The sequence below is a fragment of the Rhinolophus hipposideros genome (assembly GCF_964194185.1).
Source record: "Rhinolophus hipposideros genome assembly, chromosome: 3".
Lineage (NCBI taxonomy): Eukaryota > Metazoa > Chordata > Mammalia > Chiroptera > Rhinolophidae > Rhinolophus > Rhinolophus hipposideros.
In genome coordinates, this window is record NC_138049.1 from 13,376,699 (window position 1) to 13,403,009 (window position 26,311).

The 26,311-nt window shown below is 41.6% G+C and overlaps 1 protein-coding gene across 1 annotated transcript in view; it reads right to left on the reverse strand.

Moving 5' to 3' along the window:
* Positions 1 to 6,578: 6,578 nt before the first annotated feature.
* Positions 6,579 to 26,311, reverse strand: part of ESR1 (estrogen receptor 1) — a 362,043-nt gene continuing 342,310 nt past the window's right edge. Inside the window, exons 8-9 of the mRNA XM_081044705.1 lie at positions 12,420 to 12,603; positions 6,579 to 8,434 (exon numbers count right to left, since the gene is read on the reverse strand). Of these exons, the coding sequence (XP_080900831.1) occupies positions 8,200 to 8,434; positions 12,420 to 12,603 (419 nt within the window). The 3' untranslated portion in view covers positions 6,579 to 8,199. The remainder of the gene's footprint in view (positions 8,435 to 12,419; positions 12,604 to 26,311) is intronic.

Sequence of the window (26,311 nt, forward strand, 5' to 3'; positions counted from 1 at the left end):
TGTGCAAGTGTTGTGACTTAGGGTTGAAAGGAAAATCAAAGGTCATCCCATCTGCTCAGAGAAACGCGTCAACATTTTGGCTGAGAGGTTATCCAGTCCACGCAGAGGTGTCTCCTGTTGGAAAGCATTCAGCTCCCCCTCCTCCCATAACTTCAACCTGGTGTTCCAGATTATCTGTAGGTAATTCCATTAGAAAATGTGTTCTCGTTTTGAATGAACACCTCTCACCTTAACTTAGCTCTGCTATTTTGGCAGTAGTTACAAATATTGCAATTTTAAGCAACCATGATTGGATTGTGAACTTAAAACTAGCTTTTCAATGAACATAGTCCAAACAATAAAATTCATGAAAATTTGCTGCCCTAATATTTCCTGTATTCATGGAGAAGCAAATCTAAACATAGCAATTCTGAATTTAAATGTCCCCAAAGGCGTAAGAATATGTCACATTGGAGAATGTGATGTGGAGCCGGTGTGTGTCGAATCTGCCCCTGGCCAGGCATTCCAACTTTGACACACCTTAATGGACAGATTTTAAAGTTCCACAGATGGCTAAACATTCTCCCAAAAGCTTGTTGAACACTGGAAATGACACTTGACACATGCAGACAACTCTGTTCCTTGGTATCGCGAGAAGAATAATAAGGGAGGGACAGGGTATGTGGAGAGGGTGACTTCCAGCTGTGGCCAGGTAAGGAGATTGGTAAATCTTCGCTCCAAAAAGCAACTATAAAGCTGAATGAAATTGACAAAAACAACCATTTCAGCACTGTGCAAAATGACCAAAAGCATACAATAGTATGAGAGATATTTAGGCTTGCAAAATGGTTGAATTTGGGGTAAGTATAGTGCAAATCTGTGGCATTCTTCCTCGGAATGTTCCCCTTCCCCAACCTCCACAGTTTGGTAAGCACCAGAGCAGGGAACGTCATGAGCACTCACAGCTCTGTTGCTGTGGCCATGGTCTCAGACAGCTCTCTTGATTTGGTGGATGAGCAGGGAAGGCCCAGGCTCCACCACCCTGAGGGTGTGACTGTGGTTGTCACAAGTGCCTACCTGGCTGAGGCTGCAAACCTGTGTAGTGGAGACCAAAAAGTGTTCAGGCAGAAAGCTGGCTCAGACTTGAAAACAGCCTGATAATCGAATGTGCTCTCCTAACTACACACATCCATCAGCTGAGGTTAGAAGCCTTCCTGGCTCCAGGTGTTGAGCAATCTCTGTCCGGTCATTGGATACCACAAAGCTATGCAGACACAGGGGCAGGTCCTAGGAAGTCAAGCTTAAAAATCAAAACAAGAAAATAATTTAAGAACCTATCAGAAACATCAGAGGTCAAACTCTGTAGGAGAGGCAAAATTCACATATTTAACCCAGGTGAGTTACTAAACAAAGAAACAAGCAACAACAGAACAACAGCATGAATAGCAACCACCGGGGTGGGAGTGGGGGAGTTAGAATCCATAGGTGCTACAGTTTTGTGTCTAAAACGTTCAGTTTTCAATAAAAAATTATAAGATATGTGAAGAAACAGGAACATGTGACTTATACTTAAGAATAAAGGAGGTCAAAAGAAACTGCTTATGTGATTTGCCAGACATTGGTTTGAGCCAGCAAAGACTTCAAGCGCTCAGTTAGAGCGCAAGCTCTTAATAACAAGGTTGCCAGTTCAATTCCCACATGGGCCAGTGAGCTGTGCCCCCACAACTAGATTGAAGACAATGGCTTGACTCGGAGCTGAGCTGCTGGTGGGGGGGCAGGTTTGTTCAGTGGTTAGAGCACTGTGCTCATAACATCAAGGTCACTGGTTTGATTCCCACCTGGACCAGTGAGAAGCAACAACTTGAGCTTGGAGCTCAGCCACCAGGGGGAAGCTGGTTCGCTCAGTGGTTTGAGCGAGGTGCTCATAACACCAAGGTAGCTGGTTCGAGTCCCACATTGGCCAGTGAGCTGCGCCCTCCACAACTAGAATGAAAGAAAAAAAAAATTGATTAAAGTATGACAACAATGAATCAGCAAATAGGGATTCTCAATAAGAGATAGAAATTATAGGGAAAAGAAAAAAAACTAATTGTTTTCTGTTGGAGCTGAAATTCTAATAACTGAAATAAAAAGTTACTATTAGTCTGAAATAGACTGATAGGTTAAGGTGCATCGTGTAAAATCAACCACTAAGAAAATAATTTTGAAATGGAAAAAATATCAACAGAAAAATGAAAATGGTACCCTAAAAATATTCAACCAAAAAAAGAAAAAGGGCCAGTAAGGAACGAAAAAGACAGGAGATGTAAAAAACAGTAACAAAATGAAAGATGGATGTCCAGACCTATCAATGGTTCCATTAAATGTAAATGCTCACATTTACATTTGTAATAATAATTACAATTGTATTTAATAACAATTACAATAGTTTTGAGAGCCTACTATGTGTGGTCCTATACTAGGCACTTTAGATAATTACGGTTTGTTTGTTTTTGGCCTCTCTGCCCCCCCCAGCCGCCACCCCCCCCCTCCGACCCCCCCAGTTTTTAAACCATTGTTTCTCAGCCTAGCCATAGGGCGAAGCTCCCTGGGCCATGATGGCATTATGAGCCTTGCGTTCCACTCGGCAGAGACAGTTGGTCACCAGTTGTCGCTCTTGGCAGCTCTCGCTGGCTGCCAGCCACTCACGCCAGCTGCAGCCCTGCCTGGCTGCTCACCGTAGCACAGGTCAGCACACAACAGCCCACGTGGGGCTCCAGCTGTTCAGGGCTCCAGGGAGAGCTGTTATTCACAATCTTAGCTGTAGAGGGCGCAGCTCATTGCTGCCCATGTGGGAATCAAACCTGCGGTCTTCAGTGTTAGGAGCACGACGCTCCAACCACTTGAGCCACCGGGCCACCCCCGATATTTATCCTTTTTAATCCTCATACTAGCCCTATAGGATGGGTGTTGTTCTTATTTCCATTTCAGACATGAGGAAACCAAGGAAAATGGGGATTGAAGAACTTGCCCAAGGATGATACAAGAAAAGAGTTTCCTGGAATCAAGATCACTCAAACGTGAAAAGCCTGAATTCACCCTAACAAAGACGTGAGTGCAGATATGCAGTTTAAGAGGACTTGGAAAGGGAGAACAGTGCCAGCCACTGTCCTGAAATGCTGTCCGTGAATTAACCCATGTCGTCTTCCAGTAGCCCTTCGAGGTAGGTGGCTCTATTATCTCTCTTTACAGGCAAAGAAAGTGAGGCACAGGGAAAATTCCTTGCCGAAGGTGACATAGTAAATGGCAGAATGAGGATTCAAACTGAGTCATCTAGCTGCAGAGCCTGCGTGTATCTTATGTTGCTGCTCAATAAATCACAGTATTTTTGCCCTCCATTCATCAAATCACAGAGAAAATGGGTGAAAGGGAATGTGCAGCTAGCTCTGAAAAGGGAGGGGAGTCCTGAAATGGAAACCTGGGGCCGGGTGGGGTGGGGATGTACCAGTCTTTCCTGCTTTACTTTTGTGATGGGGGAGAGGTTTTTTAAGGAATTACGTAAATTCACCCATTCATTCATTTATAAGTAATTGCTCTCAAGCTTCCTTCTTCTCCCTCACAGAGAATGGGTTGGGGTTAGGCATTAGAAAACAACCACAATTGTAATGAGCACCTCATATAATCCTCACATCCACCCTATGAATTAGGTGTTACTATCACTGTTTTGTTGATGAGGAAGTGGAAAGTCTATCATAAAACTTGTATGTGGAGGAGGTAAGAAGTGAGGCCACATTTGCCTGACTCCCGTGTTCACACACTTCCTCCTGTGCCTGGGGCGTGGATGTGAGCAGGGAGTCTGGCTTCAGACTGGTCATCAGTGTTCACTGTGCTCTATAGATGCATTTCATCACCTTGATCTCAGGCAGGCGGTGCTGAAGCATTAGCAAGAGACAGAGCTTACGAAAAAAACACAGAGCCTGTTGTCTTTCTTCTAATTCTTTATTTGAACATCAACTAGGTTGAGAAAATTGTTTACAAGTGCTTGAGCATCCCACTGGATTCTTTTTAAAAGTGCAAAAGAGGTTTACAAGTGTGTTTCATTGAACAAAGCAAAGCTGCAACGAAACAGAATCACATCAATAATAGTATGCTTCAGCGAGAGGGTATATTAATCCATCAAACACAATTTGACATTTGAGCCTTTCCCCATAAAACAAGAGCTCTACACTGAGGAATATGTAGTGCACTAAAAGCATTGTTTATAAGTTGTGAGAGAACATAAACTGGCATAATGTCACTTATTAATTCAAGTCTCTATAACCAATGACCTCTCTGTGAATACAAAGGGGTCTGTGTCTCAGGCACCTGCTCATGAGGCTCTATGTTGTCTCCAGGGTACACAGCTCTGTGCAAACACACTCAAGATGGGTTCAGAACATGGCAGCATTTACATATTTTAAAAGTTCAGGCACATTTGGATGCAAAAAAAAAAGGAATAGAAACTTTTCTTGAATATCTAAAAGACAGTGCAAAATTGAAGTGCCATAATAAAGGCAGCAGTTACTTAGGAAATAATTGAAAAGGACTTAGAGGCCACACTCACTTGAATCCAAATGGAAAGGAAATGCAGTTAGAAACAACGTAGTCACACTAAGAAAAAGATGGGTGTTTGGGACCACAGTTAAATTCCTTTGCTCCAGCTGAAAGTGAGTAAGTTTTCAGAAGGTTCACCTAAGGAAGTGTGCAATGTAATCCAGGTCATCTTCCCAAGACTTACTCCAAAGAGAACCATGGTTGCCTCATAAGTATTGTATGACTCAATTTGCCTTTAAAAAACTAGTTTCCCAAAGCGGATCCGAAGCCTGTGAATGTTAGACATGACAACGGCCCTAGTACTAGTCAGTATCCATAGTCCCTCTCAGAGTTGGAAAGAATGAATAGGAAGGCATTTGGAAGTGGTTCCACATAGGGGCACTCTCAACCAATGGCCTACATCAATGGCCATTTCAGTGTATAAGACTGTAAAGTGAGAACACCTTAATGTGACCAAAAGTAAATTAGCAATAAGTCCCTTATTTGTTCAACCCCTGAAAGGCATAGGATATGGCATGGTTAAACCTACTTGCAAGGTTAGTAGGGAAATCTAATCACAGACTGCACTTCCTTAGGGATTTCACAACCTACATAGGATCTTCTCTTTGTATGAAGCAGCCTCTCTGATCATTGCATGGCAGCATACAGAATCATTGCAGCAAGCCTAGGACTCGGCAATCGCTAAAAGAAACACGGACCACTGGCTGGCTATTCCTTGGATTGTACTGTGGATGTCACTTGTTCTTTCTGGAAACGCAAGCTGCCATTTTAGAAATGGCTGTCAGAGAGCAAGTTATTTGTGGCTTACAAGGCAGAAGTCTGAACCCTGGTGCCTAATCCAGACCCCACCAGTATTGATCTGCCTCACAATGCTTTCCAGATTCTTAATATTACATTTCACATTCTCCAAATTTCTGAACCCACTTCCCCACACTACCCCAAACCCCCAGGTCATCTGTGTTTTTCAAACTCCAAATTGCCTCAGAGTGGGGGAAAAACACAGCATGTTCCCTACATCCAATGGTAACATCAGCTGTACAATATCAGCTGTCCATTAGTGGCACTTCAAATAAGAATAAAAAGAGATTTCTAAAATTATTTGAGACTCCTGGGCTAACATTCCAGCCATCTGGTGTTCTCTGCCCATTTCAAATATAGTAGTGTCTTAGAATACAAACACATTAGATGAATAATGTAAAACCCTCCACTGTATTATTGTTTGGATTTAGCTGGTATTACAACATCTATAGTCCTAACTTTTTTTTGTTTGTTTTTATTTTTTTAAAAGAAAATCTAAGTATAAACATTAAAAAGAACCCACTGACCCATTAGCTACTGTCCAAAAATATTACTAATATTTTGGTAAAGCAAAATTAGCTGCCCTGAATAAAATTTCCTTTTCAGGCATAATCTCTGCTACATAAGATTGTCTATCATTCAATATCCAACAATAGGCATCTAGATTAGTGCTATTTTGTCTACTGTGGATATAAAAGTTGATATGAAATGTGATCTTCATTTAAATGAATAATCACCAGGCCTTAGGCATTAATGACTGCATACAAAAAAAAAAAAAAATGAATATGTTTTGTTGGTTTTGCAGGTTTACCCAGTCAAATCAAATCCAGAACAGAATTAGTACATTCAATTGTCTGATAAGCATTGCAATTTCAAAAATATATATATATATTATACTATATAAGGTGCTTCTTAAACAAAAACAACAACAAAAGAATGCTTATTCTAAACATATGCTTAATGAAAATACATAAAATTGCCCCCAAATTTAGATTTTAGATGCACATATATGAAAAACATTTTTTTTTTTTGGCCCTCCCTGTTTCCCAGTCCTTTGGCAATCATTTACTAGGCAATTAGAAATGACTGAAATCCACTTTTCTCAATAGGCATCCCAAGAGAAGCCCTAGAAGCTTGGCTGAGTCGTTGGCTGACGTGTCACTTCTCAATGGGATTCAAATTATTGACAATGAGGTCAGCGGAGGAATCCAAACTTTCTTTTTGGCTGAGAAGAGGAAAGCCGTAATTGCTCTAGAGAAGCAAAGGCCCTAGAGAAAGCTGCCCTGTGTCTGGAGTGAGACTTCCTTTTTTTAGCCTATAAGTCAACAGATTCCTGGGTCCCAATTCTAGTCTCGCTCTCCTGGTTTATGAAGTTTAATTGAATGAGTTCTGAGCGAAGCTCTTTTATTTTTCTCCCTCCGGAAGGCCAAACCTTTATTTTTGGATGAGCTCTAAACAGCCAAAGGCATGTGTAGTCTGACCAGGCCCCAGGCACCTGAGTAGGGAATGCTCCTCTCCTCGCCCTTCCTCCCTGGCTCCAGAGAGTGCTCCACCAACTGTAGGAACACAGCTCCACTGCCGTGCTTCCAAATAGGGCTGTGTGAAGAAATGAAGGCAAAGAGCTGGCCCCATGGATCCCAGAGCAGCCCCACTGTGCAGTACCGCACTCCTGGGGAGCCGAAGCCTGTCGTAGGGCCACCCTGAGCCTCACAGTTTCATCCAGTGCCTACCCTGCTTTCCTCCTTGTTCTCTAGTACCTACAATAATCATGCACATTTACTATTTAGCCCAGTGCCCCAGGGCTTAAAGAGTTGCCAGGGCGCTCACTCATTTAAAGGGTTTTTGGTCATAGGCTGGGCCCTACACACGATTAATTGATCTGTGTAAGTTACATACCCGGAAAATCCAAGTAGCTCGCCCTCTGCTGGTGAGTGTGAGACCACAACAGAACAGGTCCTGAAGCAGATTTACCGCAAGTCCTGGGAGGCAGAGGGCTTTCTTATATAAAACGAAAACAAAAACAAAAAAACAAGAATTTATCCCTCACAGGGACACTGGTATATGTGGAGGTGACCTAACTGGGATCAACTTGCTATTCTCCATAGGTCCATGGGAAGCCAGAATTAACCGGAACCCCATGACCTGTACACAGTGCTCTCATAAGCCAACAGAAGAACAGTCAGCAAATCTGAAGTCTCAGTGTATTAAGTTGACAAAGTCTTGACAACTAGAGGATTTTCCATCCGTGTGTGCAACTTGTATTCCTATAGGGGAAATGAATAGACAATCACCGAATATTCTGCTACAGCCAAGCAATGCAGCAAAAGCTGTAATGTATTACTTTAATAAAATAATATATTACTATAGGAATACAAGAGGATGCTATAATAAAGCCTTGATCTAGCTTTCTCCAAGTCAGCAGTTAAAGGAGCCACTTTCAATTTTTTTCCTGTGGCTTATTCTTAGATTCATTAAAAAGTGCTTCACAGAGGTGAAATGTCCACTCTCCAGGCCTGGCTCTCAACAAGTAGTTTAAATGCAGTCATTTGAGCCCCAGCTAGCTCATAGACTGGATTCAGTCACGAAAAGCTACAGGAATCCTCCTGCTTAGTAATGTAGCAAAGGGAGAGCTGTTACAAAGAATTTAGCCCTGGAATCCCTTTGGCTGTTCCCAAAAGAAGATGTGCCACTAAGAACTGAGCAAGCAAATGAATGGCCACTCATATTAGAAAGCCATGGTGGTGCATGCATGCCGGGGTGTGTGTAGGAGCAGAATGTTGCTATAGTGATGTATGATGTGGGTAAAATGCTGCCAGGGATTGTCAGAGTCGTGGGGGAGCCGGAGAGCTCTCAGATGGTGGTCGGGAAACCCTCTGCCTCCCCATTGATGTAATACGCTGGTAAGGAATGTGATGAAGTGGGGCCAGTGGTGGCCATCTGGCTCTGGTGCGTCTGCTCCATGGGGGCGCCCCCGCGGTTGGTTGGGGCATGCAGGCGGTGGGCATCCAGCATCTCCAGCAGCAGGTCGTAGAGGGGCACCACGTTCTTACACTTCATGTTGTACAGATGCTCCATGCCTTTGTTACTGTGGGCAGGAAGATACAGGCAGGACCGTGTTAGACCATCGCTCACTCAGAGCTGCTGAAACTCCTAGGCAGCAGAAGTAAAAACTCCAAAGACACTGGCATGCCTATCTTTCTTCCTGGTTAAAGAGCCATTTTAGGATCCTCTATGCAGGTTACTTTCTCCCAATGATTCCTCTGACAGAATCAGATCCTGTCCCTTTCTATCCCCATTATATCTCCAAAGAGAACAGATGAGATATACAGCCAGATAGGACGGAATTTTTGTTTGTTTGTTTGTTTTTCAATGTGGCAAATAGTTTAAGAAGTCCCCTTGCTTAAAATTTTCAAGTGCCTTTCCATTTAACTCCGAATAAAATCTAAATTTCTTTCTGGGCTCTACAAAGCCTAACAGATATGGCTCCCACCTCCTCCTGCCTGCCCCCAAACACACTCTCTCTAAGCCACACTGGGTTCGTGTTGCCCCTTGAAGAAATTAAGCTCTCTGTACTGCCAGACTCAGGGTGTCTGCACTTGCCATTCCCTCTGCTTGGAGGGCACTTCGCTGAGATATTCTAATGCCACCTCCCCTGAAAGGCATTGTGCCACCAGTGGTGGTGGTCTCATGCTTCTGCCGCTTCAGCCTTCCCCTTTCACATTACTCTATTTTCCTACCAGCATTTATGACAACCTGAAATTCTTCTGTTGTGCATTTATGTTTATTCTTGACCCCCCCAAGTGCGTGCGTGCATGTATGTACACACACACACACACACACACACACACACACACACACAGTGCAAGTTCTGGGAGGGCACCGATTTGCCCATCCTGCAGGCCTAGAACAGTGCTGAAAGTGTGATAAATATCCAGAAAATAGGGACTATATGGGCCTAGGGAATTGCAGGCAAATGGCATTTCTTTTACCACTCTCCTCCTCTGTCCTCCTCCCCCAGCGCCACTCTGCTCTGTCCCCACCACACAACCAGGAAAAAAATAGAACAACTATGATCTAGCTTGAAATTAAAACAAAACAAAACAAAACAAAAAAAAACAAGTATAATGAGTAGGCAGGACCAAGAAAATATCCTAGAATATACTTGCATTTGTAGTAGGGGAAAAGTCAGCACAAGTTGGAGACCTGCCATGAAAACACAGCATCAAAGCTATTCAGTCCTTACCACACAACAATCTAAATGAGGCATTTAAGTGGTATTTTGTTTGGGGGCTTTATTGTTTGTTTGTTTGTTTTAATTTAAAATGCTATTAAAGTGAAATGCCCCCTGGCTCTGACACCATCTTACTCGTGCAACCTAATGAATCACATTTACAGTCCATTGAAATCTGGTGTGAAATTCTCTGAGTAACAGTGCATGGCTGGGGCCACGCTTAATAAGACAGAGTTCTGTGACTTAGATGGGCTGCAATGAGGCATCAAAATGTGTGTGTGTGTGTGTGTGTGTGTGTGTGTGTGTGTGTGAGAGAGAGAGAGAGAGAGAGAGAGAGAGAACGTTTAAAGCTTTCAACAAAATAGCAACTTCTCTCCAACTTTTCAAATAATTCAAACAGAAATGCTAGAGAGCCCTCTCACTGTTGCTGCCCTCAGCCAGTAAAACTAGTAAGGTCTGTAAATTTAGTGCAAATATATCTGGTACTAACTAATTAGGTTTGCTGATGCTAAAAAGCAGTTAATAGATTTGAAAATTCTGCAGTTCCTAAAAAACAAATAAAAATCTTCATCGGCAATACCTCTTTGTTTCTACATCTTTGAAATTCCTATCTCAGAGTAAAAGCTAATACATTTTTTCAAAGAGAAGTTTACTCTCCTTGAAAATTCTCAGCCAGGAAATTTGGTAAAGGATTATGTTATTCTGATTCTCTCCTCACTGCCCTCTTTGTAATATTCTTCAAAAGAAACAGAGGGTTGGAAGTGTGTCTTCCGAATGCAATCATCTATTCTACCTGGCCAAGGTGAGTCCTTCATCTGTGACTTGGGGATTCTTGGAGAATCCCTGAGAACAGAGACTACTCACTTTCTCCCAGACTTCACCAAGTGGAAGCCATCATTTGGGAATTTCAAATTCATAGGGTAGGGGAAACACTCAAATAATGTGTTCATTCTTTCAGCATATGTGACACATATGACTTCATATGGGGCACTGTAGGGGATACAAAGAAAGATGTATTTATTTTCTCAAGCAAGGTTGTCTCCAGAAAGGGGACCACCTGAGACAATCTTCTTGCCATTTGACTCATAGTCTCAAGATTCAAAAGCCCCTTAAAAATTAATCCAGCCCTTTTCAGCCACTCGGCCCTTCCCTCATAGCCACTAAGAAAAGGAATGTATTTTTCATTCTAGGGTCCTAGTGTAAGCCCAAGGTTACACCTGTCCCCCTAGTGCCATCATTTCACCTCATTTTTGTGGCCCTCATGGAGTAAAAAGTCCACCACTTTCTTCATCTCTTCCCTACAGACTGAGTTCTTTTCATGGAAATAGTATCCACAAACACTTCCGGACAGATACCTTACATGTCTATTGGGAATGGAAACAAGGCCACTTTCACCTTTGGCACAGAAAGGTTCTATTTCCTCTGCTAATGTCCTTCCTTAGCTCTTATAGAAAATATTTATTGAGTAGTTACTATGTGCCAAGGCCTATGATAGGTGGTATGGGGTTACTCAGAGTATGCAAGATGGGTTGTGATGGCTGCCTCATATTGCTTACAGTCTAATGGGGCAGAAAAGTAATACAATGGGCAATAACAATCAGGAAGAACAGGGCGTAAGTCCCAACTAGGTGTTAAGGGTCAGGAGATGCTTCCTGCAGGAGTGATAGCTAAGCTACGAGAGATTGGAATACTGTTCAGAAATATTCACTCCCTGTGCTGTGTCCGTAATCTTGACTTAGGGTTTCATCATGTAACTTGCTGGCCAAACAGAATGTCAGTAGGTGTGACTTAACTAAAAGATTAAAATGCACTTGCCCAACCTGGCTTGCTTTCTTGTTCCTCTGCCATCACTGTGAGAAGAATATGTCCCAGCTAACCAGTGGGTACAGGAGGATAAGAGACACGTGAGACAGTCACCTGGCCAACCTGCTGGCTGACAGCTTAAAGCAGAGTCTCCCAGCTATGTCTGGCCCCAATCAGTTGACTCACAGATGTGTGAGGGAGTCTAGTGGAGATCAACAGAGCTGTCCAGCCAATGTGCAGCCTGAAGTAGACTTCTGCATGACTCACAGAGCAGTTGTTAATGGCTAGAGATGAGACAGTGAGGAAGTCCTAGAAAGTTCAGTAGGAGCTAAAGCATAGGAGCAGTATCAGCAAAATAAAAGGATTTCTACTTTTATCTCACAGCAGTGCGAAGCCATTTCAAAGTTTTGAGTAAGGAAACATGATCAGATTTGCAATTAGAATGGTCACTTTGGCTTCATCGTGGAGAATGGATTATAAAGGTTCAAGACTGGAGGCAAGGAAGAGTGTTAGGCGGCTGGTGCAGAAACCCAGAAGGAAGCGATGGTGGCATGGATTAGAGTAACAGCATTGGTGGTGACAAGATGGGATTTCAGAGGGATGGAAGTGTGAATGGTGACCCTCTATGAGGCATCTGGACTGAGAGTCTCTCGTTTAGGATTTCTAAGTGTAAGTAAGTAAGTAGAGTATGACACAGGAACCATAATGGACGTATCCTATGCCTTCAGAGGATGGGTGTACTCACAGACCTAACTTGATTGAGTAGGACAAAGTGAGTGACCGCACATGCCCCTCCTTCTTCCCCATAAAACCTGGCACATGCTTGAAACTGAGCGTAACTATCACTTCCTCTCTGAAGCTTTCCCTATATCCTGGACTTCTCCGTCCTCCCAAAGCATTCACGCTTATTGTGTACCAGAAACTGTTCCAAGTGTGCTATCTGCATCCAGTCATCAGCCCTTTGTGGGCTAGCGGTAACATGTGCTCGGGGCCTGTGTCTTCATGCCTGTCCTCTGGGGAACCCCAGGAGCCTCACCTCATGTGCCTGAAGTGGGAGAGGATGAGGAGCAGCTGGGCCAGGCGCCGCTGCTGCTGCTGCAGAGTCAGACCCGCCTTGGCCATCAGATGGATCAAGGTGTCTGTGATCTTGTCCAGGACTCGGTGGATGTGGTCCTTCTCTTCCAGAGACTTCAGAGTACTGGACAGAAAGGTGTACACTCCTGAGTGTGCAAAGAGACAGTGAGAGGGAGAAACTCACAGAGGATGAGGTCTAGGAGATGGGGGTGTACGTGGGACACATACTGAGCCAGTGCCTTACCCACCCATGCACAGCAAGGGGCAAGTGTGGGACCCAATTGGTCCAAGCAACTCTGCACAATTCCTGTGTGTCAGCCACTTTCCAGGGTTTGTCATCAAGACTCCCAGGAAAGGCACTATTAACCTTGGGACTGCATGGTTCCACTAGCCACCCCTTCTCTGACAGATCACACACCAACACAAACTATCCCATTAATGCTGAGGACAACCCTGTGAGCAGGACATTCATGTTCCTTTTCACACGAAGAGACCGAAAGGCAGAGAGAGGTGGTAACCAAGATCATTCAATAGGATGGAGCAAAGCTGAGAATGACGCCCAACAAGCTGGTTCTACCTCTGGTCATCATGGAGACGCTCAGGAGACACATGGCCTCCTGGTGAGATGCACAGAGGAAGTGAAAGTGATTTGCTGTGATTGACAGGTAATTTTTCCAGGTAAAATTTAACTTGCTGTTACATTTCAGGCCAGATATAGGGCCTTAGTACTTTTCATCCTCAGCGGAAAGGTTTATGATGGGTGTAGAGGACCATGGAAAGTGCTGTTTTTCACTGGCAGGCATGTTTTTCTTTTTGTTTTGTTTTTTTCTTCCCCTGTTGCCTTTCTTCTGGCAATGGTTCCTACTCACTGGCCCACAGGTAGATTCAGGATCAAAACTAGACAATCAGGGCACTCCATTGTTTTGGATAGTATCAGCCCTGCACTGGACAATTTGAGCCTTTTCTGGAATTGTATATGGAAGTTGTGAGACAGAAATTCTTTCCTCTAGGGTTGCCAAATTAGGAGGATAAGAATATGGGACTATTAAGTAGCATCTTCTCAGCATATGGAGTTTCCGTCTGTAGAATGGACCAGAGTAACAATAAGCAAAGATGATAGTTATTGTGGGGTGGGGAGTTAGGGGGAGAAATTCTGGTTCCAGTCCCATGGTTCTGCTTCTTATGTTTTTTCATTTGACCTTGGAGCTTCTATAGTGTCCTTTTTAACACATGAATCCATAAATTCATCATGCTTAGGACAGTGTGAGTTGGGTTTCTGTCACTTGCAGGTGAAAGAATCCTGACTATTCGACTAACTTGTAAGCTCAGCCCAAGGACCAGAAGAAGGAGACTGATAAAATAGGAAGTGTTGAGAGCAGGAGGAGGGCAGGATGGACCGACCAGTCTTGTCTTGGGACCACGAGGATGGATTTGCTCTCAAGTAAATACTCCAGAAATAAACTCCATTCTGCCGAATCATACCATCTCGCAGGGAGTACGTGATGTGATATTTTCTCCATGATGATATATATTTAGCAATATTTTTTCGGTCTTATTTCAAAATAAGAGTGGATAGAAATAAATATATTTTTTATAAGTATGTGTAAATGTGTATAAGATATTTATAAATATGTAAATATAATTTATATTTCATAAATATATTTCATATATATATATTTATTTATTTCTTCTCCTCTTCTCCCCTCTGTCCTCACTGGTACCTCCAAGTTAAGACTCCCAAGTTTGGGGCGGCTGGATGGCTCAGGTAGTTAGAGCTCAGTGCTCATACACTAAGGTCGCCGGTTCGATTCCCACATGGGCCAGTGAGCTGCACCCTCCACAACTAGATTGAAAACAATGACTCGACTTGGAACTGATGGGTCCTGGAAAAGCACACTGTTCCCCAATATTCCCCAATTTAAAAAAAAAATAGTTTTCTCAGTAAATAATTGATTTAAAAAAAAAAAAAAAGACTCTCAAGTTTATCACTCCCTGACTTTGCAGTAATGTTGTGACCAGTTAAGGCTCACACAGCAGCCTGTATGTTGGGAATGGGGAAAACATTTACACAGAGGAACACATAGTAAACGTTGTAATTGCCCAGAATGGAAAATGGCTAAGATTTAAAACACGCATAACAACAACAAAACTAGAACAATCAGGATCAATATGCAGCTGAATAGAATAATTTAGCTTTTGGTACCCAGGGGCACTTTGATCCAAAGCAAATAGAGCACAGAACAAGTAAGCAGCAGACAGGCAGTGGGATAAGAAAGAAATTGCTAGATTACTTCACTTATGTTCCATGTGGGCTGTTGATAGAGAAAGAATGTATCCAATTAGAAAAATGGGCAAATGTCCAGTGGCCTTGGGGTTGGCCAGGAGATAAAGGATGGCCGGGAAGGCATGGGTTGGGGGTAGGGTGGCTCCTGCAGAGTCTCCATGGCTCTGCCTCTCCCCACACACAGTCTATCTAGCCTCACATCTCCCAGAGGCCCTGCATCTGGCTGGAGATACTGGGAACCTGCCCAGGCTAGAAAGCTGAATTCATCCAACTTGGATGATGCGTTTTCTACCAGTTTTCTTTTTTTGTTACCACCCGGGATGCTGGCTTCATTCACCAATAAGCCCATTCTTGTTCGAGGAGCAAACAACGTGGATGGCCACCCTTGGGAAGATGACACTCGTGCAGCAGTTGGCCTTCCTACTCACGCGCATAGGGTTAGAACAGAATGTGCTAGAATCTCAGCCATCCTGAGGGCCAATGCTTCACTCTGCCCTTTGCAACAGAGGTTGTTAGAGCCTTGGCACTCAGATCCCATGTGTGGAGTTTCCTTGTGGGTTGCTGATGCCCCCATCTTCCCTGGCATGCATGTATGGATTCCTTTCTTCAGCATGCTTTCAAGGAGAACTTACAGTGTGCGTGCACTATATTATGTGATAAAAGTTTCAAGCCTTATTTCCTTCTAAGCGTTAATGTTTAAAGAGCAGATATTGCCTGTGGAGAAAGAATTTTCTTAACACTGACTCTCAGGAGGCAGGCCATTTTCAGAACAAGCCTGTTTTTCTAGTCCTGTCTTGGCGTCAATACAGTGTATCATCTCATCCTCATCAGAAGATGCTTCCTAGCTGTGCAAATATATTTAGAAGTAAAAATACAGTCTAATTGAAATGCCAATAACTGACAACAACAGCCATCATCCCTTTAGGCTTTTCTGGCAAAATGGGGTCCATGTTTGCTGCCTATTGCCCCTAAGGGACCGCTGGAGAGAAATAACAGAAATCCAAATTCCCGGAATGCTTCAGGTGCTCTGGGAAGAGCAAAACAGGGCTGCTGGTAATTTCCATATCCCAGGTTGTCTCTGCCACCCCTGACGGCTGCACCACTGGTCTCAGCAGCACAGAGCCCGTGATCAGACACTGAGGGCCTTCAGAAACATTCTTGCCACAAGGCAGGCTTTTGCAACTCTCAAGGCTGCTCCAAATCCCAAAGATGGAAAAAAAAAAAAAACCAATCTGTATGTCATTATCCAGTCTTGAAGTGTTGTTGGCAGATCTGAGCTTCTACATATTCTGATTTCTTACAGCCAACATTGGGAGTTGTAGCAAGAGTCTGTGGAGAAATCTGGTGGTAGAAAAGAATGGGGAGCAAGACCGTAGGGACACCCCCATGTATAAGAGATCTCAATTCAATCTTTCTCACTCTTTTGCTTTCATTGACTCTCTCTCTCTCTCTCTTTCTCTCATTCTGCTTGAACACTCTTTCTTCTTCCGTTTTGCTCTCCACTCTACAGGAATCCCTCTCCACCCCCATCACTTTTCCAAAGAAAGGAGTTTTCCAGAAGTTGGAGGAATGCAGGAATGAACACTGCAGTGCACATATACACCTGGCCATGCCCAGGCGGAAGCACTAGCACAACCAGAGTGCTTGGCATCGCCTGGCATTGACCTCTGCTGGGGGCCACAGCTAATTGCTCCTAGAAAAGTGAGGATGGCCGAGGCCGGTGGCTTGAGGACAAATTCTTCAGCAAGGCCACATTGTTTCTTTTCCAAAAGGACCCCGGGAGAGTCCTTCAATCTATGGCAGCTTGACAACAAAAAAGGGAATGACTCAAAGGAAAAAGATAGTGAAGAAAACTCAAGTGCACAGTTATAAGTGGTCTAGGCCAGAAAACTGGGATAAAAGGAACTTATCTTTTTATCCTGTTCACCCAGTGATTAGTTGGCCAATCCGCCTTTCAGGTTTTCTGTTGAGAATTGCTTCCACAAACAAATAGCACATTTGCTCAGAAGGAACTTCAAGATTGACAGTTTGATGAGCACCATGTTTGTTTTGTCTTTTCCCTGACTGCTGTTCTTTTCAGGATGGTACTGTCCCTTCTGGGCTGTTTGAACACCCTGTGGCTTCTACAGCCAGTTAGTGGGAGTGGCTGTGCTGGATATCCTACAATGTGCAGGACAGTCCAAAACAATGAAGGAGTGTTTTTTTTTTCTTGAATGTCCTACTGAACTAATTTGTACTACAAATAAAAATTCATAGTGAAACTTTCTGACAAGCTTTTACAAGGCCGTACACAAAAGGTCCAGCACACAAGTTGGTTATAGAGAGGGAAACTGAAATGGAATACATTTTCTCAAAATGATTAAAACTTTTTGACTTTATGCAGCCTGGCAATTGAATGTATTACATAAGCTTTCCCACTAGATGCTTAGCTGAAATTATTTCAGTGTAGTTGTACACGTCTTAGAAAGGCAACACAGTTGGTTGCAAATATATTCAAGAGATGTAACACTCTTCTAAACAAAATTAGAATCAACTATTATAAAGTAGTAGACGTCAATGAAATATTGTGTTATTGTCTCCAACATGTTTTAAAATAATTTTGCAGCAGGATAAGAAATGCATTTTGTGAAAAGTACATATTAAAATTATTTGGGGGTTCTTTCTTGTCTTTCTGTCTTAACTCTGACATTGTTTCCAGAGGTTTCCCCCACACTTCTTGATCACCGCTTACAGGTATTACTGTTTTTTTTTGCCAATCCATCATCTCTTCTCCAATTCTTACCCAAAAGATATGACCTTTATAAGTTCCAGAGAATGAATATTTGCCTTGACTGTCATAGGCTATTAAGATAAGATATATGTCTCTATACACGTTGGCACTTCCTTATTCTATATCACAACAAAGGGAATTACTTTTAAAATACACATAATAAAGCCCAGCTCATTTACAAAATCATCTGATTTATTTATTTATATTTTTCTTTGACAGGCTGGGTTTTCTTGACAGGTCATTACTAAATCAGTCTAATTTATTTCTCTCTTCTTATATATAAATAGCTTTGGGTTAGTTTTCAGTTTTCTTATTCAAGTAATCCATCTCTACCTCTGCTTTCTCATGTGCCTGTACTTACTGTACAGTAAAGCTCCTGATGATCTTATATTCAAACATTCATTATAAATACATGTAAGCATTTTACTACTTTATTATGTTTTCTACCTTAGTCAAGCTCTGGGCATCTGCATTGAAATACATATCACTTTGTTTTAAATCAGTTTAATATCATTTCTCCTTTGTATGAAGTTATGAAATTATATTGATTTCAAAAAACTACATGTATAAACTATTATATTAGGTTGGTGCAAAAGTAATTGCGGTAAAATGGTGTGTAAGAAAAGAGCACACAATATTTCAAAGAATTGTAGTTTTATGAAAAATATGGGAACTGTAAATTAGTCACTATGAGCAATGAGCATGTGGGGCTCTCTGTATTTGACTGACAAAAAAATAAACTTGATAAAATATTAAAAAAAAAAAAGTAATTGCAAAAACCACAATTACTTTGCACCAACCTAATATATTTATTTCATTTCAGGATATTCAAAGGGATTTGCATGTTCTATTCGACTGGTTTTATTTACTGGCAATTCTAAGATACTCCAAGATTTGTGAATTTCAAATGTGGTTGTCTCTCAGAATCTCACATGGAGTTCCTCCCAAACCTGTTTGGCCAGCAGCTAGGGGTGGAGCTCTGATACCTGTGTTTTCAAAAATCTCCCCATTGATGAATCTTATGGTCAGCTAGGATTAAGAATTACAGGATTACCATGGTTTCTTTATATTGTGGCCACTACAATGTAAAATCTTGAAAACATGAATTGTATCCTCTTTCTGCGCAAAGTGCCTTATCATGAAGCAAAACAACTTTGAGGATGTCTTCTGCATGCATGTCCGTGTGGTCCTCCCTGCTTTTTTCCTCTTTCTGGCTGGCTGGTTAGAACGGCAAGAACTCTTAATAAGACCTTGGAGGCCACACAGTTAAGATTGCAGAGCCCTCAGCCTCCTGAGTCCCTGCGTGAGCCCCATGGAAGAGGCAATGACATTGTTGAGTAAACAGGAAATAAACCTCCAGGTGTTTGAGCCATTACACATTTTGCAACTTATTTGTTATTGAAGTTGTCTCCCTTGAATGAAAGTGACAAGTATTTTGGTTAGATAAATGAATACATTTGTATAAGAATAAATGATTGAATAAATGAATACATTGGTATAAGAAGAGATAAAGTCACAGGGAGGTTTCCATGCCTCCTTTCGTTGCCATTTTCCACATTACTCAGGTCTTACGCTGCACAGTTTATTTAGAAGTTATCTCCCTCCCCAGATGCCAATATTTCACATTTTATTACAGAAACCATGACCTAGATTCTGGAACCACCTCACCATCCCTATCTTGCTAACGGTTCATTCTAAATACTGACACACTCCATAGCAACCAAGGGGCAAGCCACAGAATTCAGAATGTTCAGTTAGTCATGATTCAGAGATGCAGCTCCCAACATTACTGAGGATTTCAAAGAGATTGCTTTGTGCCATGCAGGAACTGACTTCTCATGTCATGAACTGAACAAAAAGAGTATTGCTTGTAGCAGTATTTGTCCACAGATAGGAAACGTCCATTTTCCTACTGATGCATGATATTTCACCTGAAAGGTGAAGAACTTGCCCGTAACCCAATCCTTGAACAATGTTTACTATTCACTAGTATTTCTAAGATCACAAACGCATCCAAGTCATCTTCTAAGTGGTCTCAAAGTGAGACGAATCACAATAAAGTGTTCTTGCCAGAAGCCAACATGGGTACACGGTGGTCCTGTTCATGTGGCATTATTATATACCCACAAGTGCCATCTTGACACAGATGTGTATGAAATCATATGCTAATGATTCAGTGACATTTATCAATTTAGTGTAACTTTTAGTGAAATCTACTAAATATTCTAGAATATAAATATTCGGTATGTCAATACATTCGAACTGACTCAAAGGACAAATCTCTTAAAAACGATTTCAGATCGTGAGACTGATGTACTGATTCAACTAACTTGAGAAGAAACCTTAAATGTGTACTTAAAAAAAAATTAAGTGGCAGCCATGTGTCTCACATTTACTTGTGAAATTGCTTTTTTTTAAGTTTATTGGGATACTATTCTGCCATAAGAAAAGATGAAATAGTGCCATTTACTACAACATGGATGGATCTTGAGATTATTATGCTAAGTCAAATAAGTCAGACAGAAAAAGCTGAGAAATTTCATTTTTTAATTTTTGTAATAAATAGTATCCTAGCCTTATTCTATCTTTTAGGATATAGCCATTATGAATCCACATTTTGCTTAGGAGACATAGTTTTGTTAGTTATATCTGTAACATATTAAGAAATAGCAAAGGTTTTCATTTTCCTATTCCTTAAACAGTCGATTAGTAGGGTTCTGAGGTCAAGAAGAAGACATTTTAATGGAAAGTGTGCCGCCTATCTATTACAGAGGAGTTTGTTCACAAGGTTGCATGCAGAGCTCCTAGTCCTATTGAGCTGGCCTGTTCTTGGGAGGTCTTGGTGGTTGCATTGCTTTCCCAGAAAAGGCCGGCCAAAACACCCTGGATGAATTCCTTTCCCTGGACCTCACCTTTTCTTACCCGTCATTTTAAGGACAACAGAGTAGGAAGCAGCTCTTCCACGTTGGGGCAGACCTTATTTTTCTGAGATGACCACAGCAAGACCTCCCCTCTGACATGCTTCTCTACAACGAGATCTTGGCATTCCTGCCATGGACTGTGCAATCCATGCCCCTCCCTTGAGTCTGGGTGGACCCATGGCTTGCTTGAATAAAAAATAAAAATAATAGGCTGGAAGTGGTGCTGCACAGCTTCTAAGGGACTGTCATACAAGGCCACACAGCTCAAAGGACAAGTGGCTGCCTTGTCAGGTGGGGCACTTGCTTCTGGAGCCCCCGCCACCTTCTGAGAGGTACGAGTAGAGTGCACCAGGCTGTGTGGAAGCCCAGGTTCCACGGGGAAACCACACATAAGCATTCCAGTTCACAGCGCCAGCCCATGTACCAGCCAACAGCTAGCCTCAATTGCCATCACGCGCGTAAAAACAACTCAAGATGACTACCCCACGACTATCCAATTACCCCTAATTGATGAATCTCCCCATCTGCGGTCTCAGACACTGTGGAGAAGAAATAAGCCATTACCTCTGTGCCCTCTCCCATTTCATGACCAACAGAATCCAAACCTTTGTTGTTGTTTGTTTGTTTGTTTCAGCTATTAATTTTGGGGGTAATTTATTACACAACAGCAGTGGGCAGAATACACCTGGACATCTGCTCCAGACACTTATGAAGAGAAATGATCCAGAACAGGCAGATTGGAGATTAGACTCCTGATCTGGTATCCCATGAAATGAAGTAGCATTTAAATGCTCCCTGTTCCATATTATGTGCCTTCCTGCCTACAATGCCTTAGCCCAGCCCTTGACCTTCACCCTTGTTGATGTAATGGTAAGGGCTTGAGCTTATCCTATCAGATACCACATGTAGTTGACAATTTTCAAAGAGATTTTAGCCCTAACCACTGCCCAGCTGATCATCAAAACACGTGGATCTCCCCTGGACCGGCCACCCAAAATATCTGCACTCAGGTTTCTCACCAGACGATAAAACACTGTGAATGTTCAGTTGCACAATCCTTATCAAGTCCTGGTTTTGAGAAATAGACTTTGTGAAGATTTCCCTAAAGAAAAGTTTTTATGTTGAGCAACTGGTGTATTTTATTTTATTTTTATTAAAAGCCTGTGAACCTTATAATGGAATGTGTTTTTCTCTTTACTTTGGCCAAGCAAAGGACATTTAGAGCCAAATCTGTGGCCCACTCCTAGAAACTGCACAGATGTATTTCTGTGTGCTGGTTTGACTCTTGGATTATTTTTTTTTATTTGATTCACATTATTTCCCTCTTTTTACAGATTTTGTCAAATATTGTTTTACTCATTTTGCATCAGATACAATTTAGTAAACCATTTCAAATCCTCTGTGGAATAGGCAATATATGAATTTAAAAATGAGAAAGACACCTCTCCGTCCTCTGCCAAATCAATGAACAGTGTTAGTGTGAATATAAATGTTTACGCACAATCATTAAACATTCATCTGATTTAACCCCAAATCCAGAGGAGATGATATACTATCTAAGGATATCTTATCGTCTAAATGCACATGTCCATATCATCCTGAATTGAACAGCACTGTTTAAATTCCCTGTGATGCCCAGCACTGATCAGTAATGGTGAAGCTCACACCTTCTTGATTCTGATTTGCATGTTTACCTCCAGAACCACAATGATTCAGATCTGTTCCCCCCATTTTCCTAGATACAGAATTGAAATGGCTGATTGTTACCTCTGATTATTTTGAAAAAACAAAAATTAGTGGCAAAAATCACTATTTCAGAGAGATAGGTGGGCATGTATAATGCACATATCATGTTTAGGTGTGTCAGTTCCATCATTTCAAATGAATGCTACAGTGAAAGAAAGTTGTTTTGAAAAAGTGTCACATGTCTGTGACAGGTTGATCTCATTCTTCCTGAAAAGGAAATAGGTTTTATTATATTGCAAAAAGGAGGTACAGAATTCCAGAATTACGGCTTTAGAAGGGATCTTAAGTTCATCTAATTTGGTGATTTCCAAACCATTTTGAGCACCCAAACCCTTTAAAACAAAAGAAGTGACTCATGTGAAACCCTCATATATAAACTGTGTGACATCATACTTTTCTGATTAAACAAGGAGAAATGGTGGGGTGGGGGCTGGACCCGGCTCACTCAGCCTTTTCCCTCTGACCATGTTCCCCATCTTCTGGTGACCCGGAGAGTCCTTCTAGAACACAAGCCTTCAGCAGAAAAAGGTTTAAAAACTAATGATATGAAGAGAATAAGAAGATAAACCATAGACTGGGAGAACATATTTGCATAAAGACATATTTGATAAAGAACTGTTATGTAAAATATACAAAGAACTTTTAAAAGTCAACAATCAGAAAACAAACAACCTAATTTAAAAATGGGCATACCTGCATACACACCTCACTGAAGAAGAAATACACAGATGGCAAATAAGCACATAAAAAGATGCTGCACATCATGTCATTAAGGAATTGCAAATTAAAAGGCACTACACACCTATTAGAACAGAAAAATCTGGAACACTGACAACACCAAATGCTGGTAAGGATATAGAGAAACAGGAATTCTCAATTATTGCTTGCAGAGATGAAAAATGTTATGGCCTTTTTGGGAGACAATTTGGCAGATTCTTACAAAACTAACCATACTTTTACTATACAATCCAACAATTATGCTCATTGGTAGTTACCCAAAGGAGCTGAAAATTTTATGTCCACACAAAAACCTGCACACCAATGTTTATAGCACCATTATTCATAACTGCAAAAACCTGGAAGCAACCAAGATGTCCTAAAGCAGGTGATGGATAAATAAACTGGTACATCCAGATAATGGAATATTGTTCAATGCTAAAAAGAAATAAGCTATCAAACCATCAAAAGACATGGAAAAATCTTAAATGCACATTACTAAGTGGAAGAAGCCAATCTGAAAAACTTTATACTGTAAGACTCCATCTACATAACATTCCAGAAAAGGCAAAACTACGAAGACATTAAAAAGCTCAGTGGTTTTCAGGGGTTAGGAAGAAGGAGGGATACATGGGCAGAGCACAGAGGTTTTCCATGGCAGTAAAACTACTCTGTAAGACACTATAAATACAGATACATGTCATTATATATTTGGCAACACCCATAGAATGTCCAACACCAAGAGTGACCCATAATGTAAACTATGGACTTTGAATGATAATAGTTTGTAAACGTGTGTTCATCAGTTGTAACAAACGTCCCACTCTGGTACAGGATTTTGATAGTGTGGGAGGCTCTGTGTGTGGGGCGGGGAGGAGAAGATACATGAGAACCTCTGTGCCTTTCACTCAGTTTTGCTGTGAACCTAAAACTGCTCTACAAAAATAGATTATTGATAAATAAAATTTAAAATTTTTAATGTATAAACAACATCCCTGCTAAAACACTCCAAGTATCTGAATCATTGGTAAACAGGCTAAGAGAGGTTAAGGAACTGGGGCTAGTTGATGCTCGAGCTGGAAGGGATTTCAGGCAGGGCAGCTAGGCTGGACTTGGCCAAGGTCACCTCGTCATCAGTAAATATGCGGCAGAGCTAGAACTAGAACCCAAATATACCCCAGTCCCGGCCCCAGTGCTCAGAAGCTACACAAAGAATTTCCTAACTTCAAGGTTTGTGAGGAGCTAGAAATGACTGCCAATGGACTCGCCACCTGTTATATTTGAGAAAACTAATAATTTTCCTGGAATGAGTTAGCAGCCAGCCAGCTTTTCCAAACAGAGTGCAAGATGGAGAAAGGGAGTGCTGGTGTATACAACTATCGTCTAAATGCCTCTTTAATTAAGAACTTTCACCAAAATGTTAACAATGATTACTTCCGTGTCGTGAAGTTGATGATTTCATGGGACATTATTTTTCTTGGTGGTTTTCTGTATTTTCCAAGTTCTCTGCCTTGGGCATATATGACTTTCATAATCTGGTGGAAGAAAATGCTATTAAAAATACAAAATCAAAGTCCCTCTCATTCCTTTTATTTCACAAGCTTTGTCAGTGCCTGGACTGATGAGACAAAGGTAGCTTGATAAATGGATATTCCAAGGAATAAGGAGCTTGCTGTGGGAATACTCATTATTACTGTTTTCCTAATACTTCTATCATCCTGAAGGCTGTTTACATTTCTGAAACTTTTCAAGGCTTGCCATTTTGGCAGGAAGTGGAGCTCACAAATTTGTTACTAAACCTTCTGAGAACAATTTTCTGAGCTGGAAATACCTCTGATAGGTCATCCACAACCTGAGCTACACATCTAAGCACCAAAGAAAATCAGTCTCAAAGACTGATAACACATTGTCCCCAAAGGACTTGCAAGTTTAAAAGCAAAGAAACCACAACATTTGGTTTTACTAGAAGGTGCTAAGTGTTTGGCTTTCACTAAATGTGAAGTTCATGTTATCTCATTCAAAAGGTACCATTGCTATATGAAGAGAAAGGGCAGATGCTTCGCCTGTCAAGGTGAAAATGGGTTTGCATTCTGGGTTTAATTCATTACTCTTGTTGATGCCAATTTTAAAAGAGAAACAAAGTGTTCCTGCCAGTCCCCTCCTGGGGTTCCTGCTCAGCCATACTGTGAAGCCCAGTTGCAAGAATTTGGAGAGGAGACAGCATGTGATCCTGGGGGTCTCAGACGGATTAAACAGAGTGCTCTTTGAACCAGCAGCTCCTTGATCACTAGGGAAGGCATGGGCTGTAGGGGTAATGGAGTCACATGGTAAGTTGCTTCCTACTAGCTCACTATTGACTAGGAAAGGTCATGTCAATGATACAAAGCTCCAGAACCCAGAGCAAAGGAAATCATTGGAGGAGCCAGGTTGTCCTTCCCTAGAAGAGTTTTGAAAGGGAGGTGCATTTCCTGCCATTCAACATCTTGTCTCTTTGTAAATATCACCTTTTTAAAAAAAATCAGTGGGTAAGAGACCAAAGGCAGAAGGTAAGACATAAAATGCCAACACTTTGTGCACCCTGACTGCTTGGAAAAAGAGCAGTTCGCCAGCACAACGTCTGTACAAGTTATAAAATTTAAAATTAATATAACAAGCCCCTCTACAAATAATCAGACAAAATTCTCAGATGATAATTTGCTCCAAAAGAGGTGAGCTTGGGGTGTTTATAATGTGATGTTTATCACATTATAGAAGTAATGTGATAGAAATTCCTGACTCTGGGCCTTTCACAGCTGAAGGCAGTATCTGGGTGGGAGGGAGCTGTCAGCTTGCTCTGACTCACCAGCACTTTGCTCCCACCTCTATCTACCACTTTGCATGGTAAGGTTACGTTTATGTGAATGTAATTTGGTAAAGCTTTTTGGAGCAATAGGCAATATGCTCCAAATAGCCTTAAAGATATGTATACTCTTTCATCCAGCAAATCCACTTGTAGAAATATATCCAAAGTAATAATCAAAAATGGGCAAAAGATATATACATGATGTTGTATCTTCACGAATGATTTTGTAGCAATTTAAAATCTTGTTTTTAAAGAAAGTGGATGTGCATACTCTTAACTAAAATTCAAAAATACACGTATGAATATATACACACACACTACGAAAAGAAAAATAATAGTACCTAGCACAAATTGAGTATCAGTCTAAGTAGGCATTGTTCCGAGAGCTTATTTGTATTAACAGGTAGGCACTATTATATTCTCTGGTTCACAGACCAGGAAACAGAGCACAAAAGGTTTAAGCAACATGTCCAAAGTCATACAATTCAGAGAAGTAACAGAAAGGGGATTTGAACTGGGAACTAGAGTCTCTGGCTCTTAACCCCTATTCCGTATTGCAGTAAGATACGTCAAA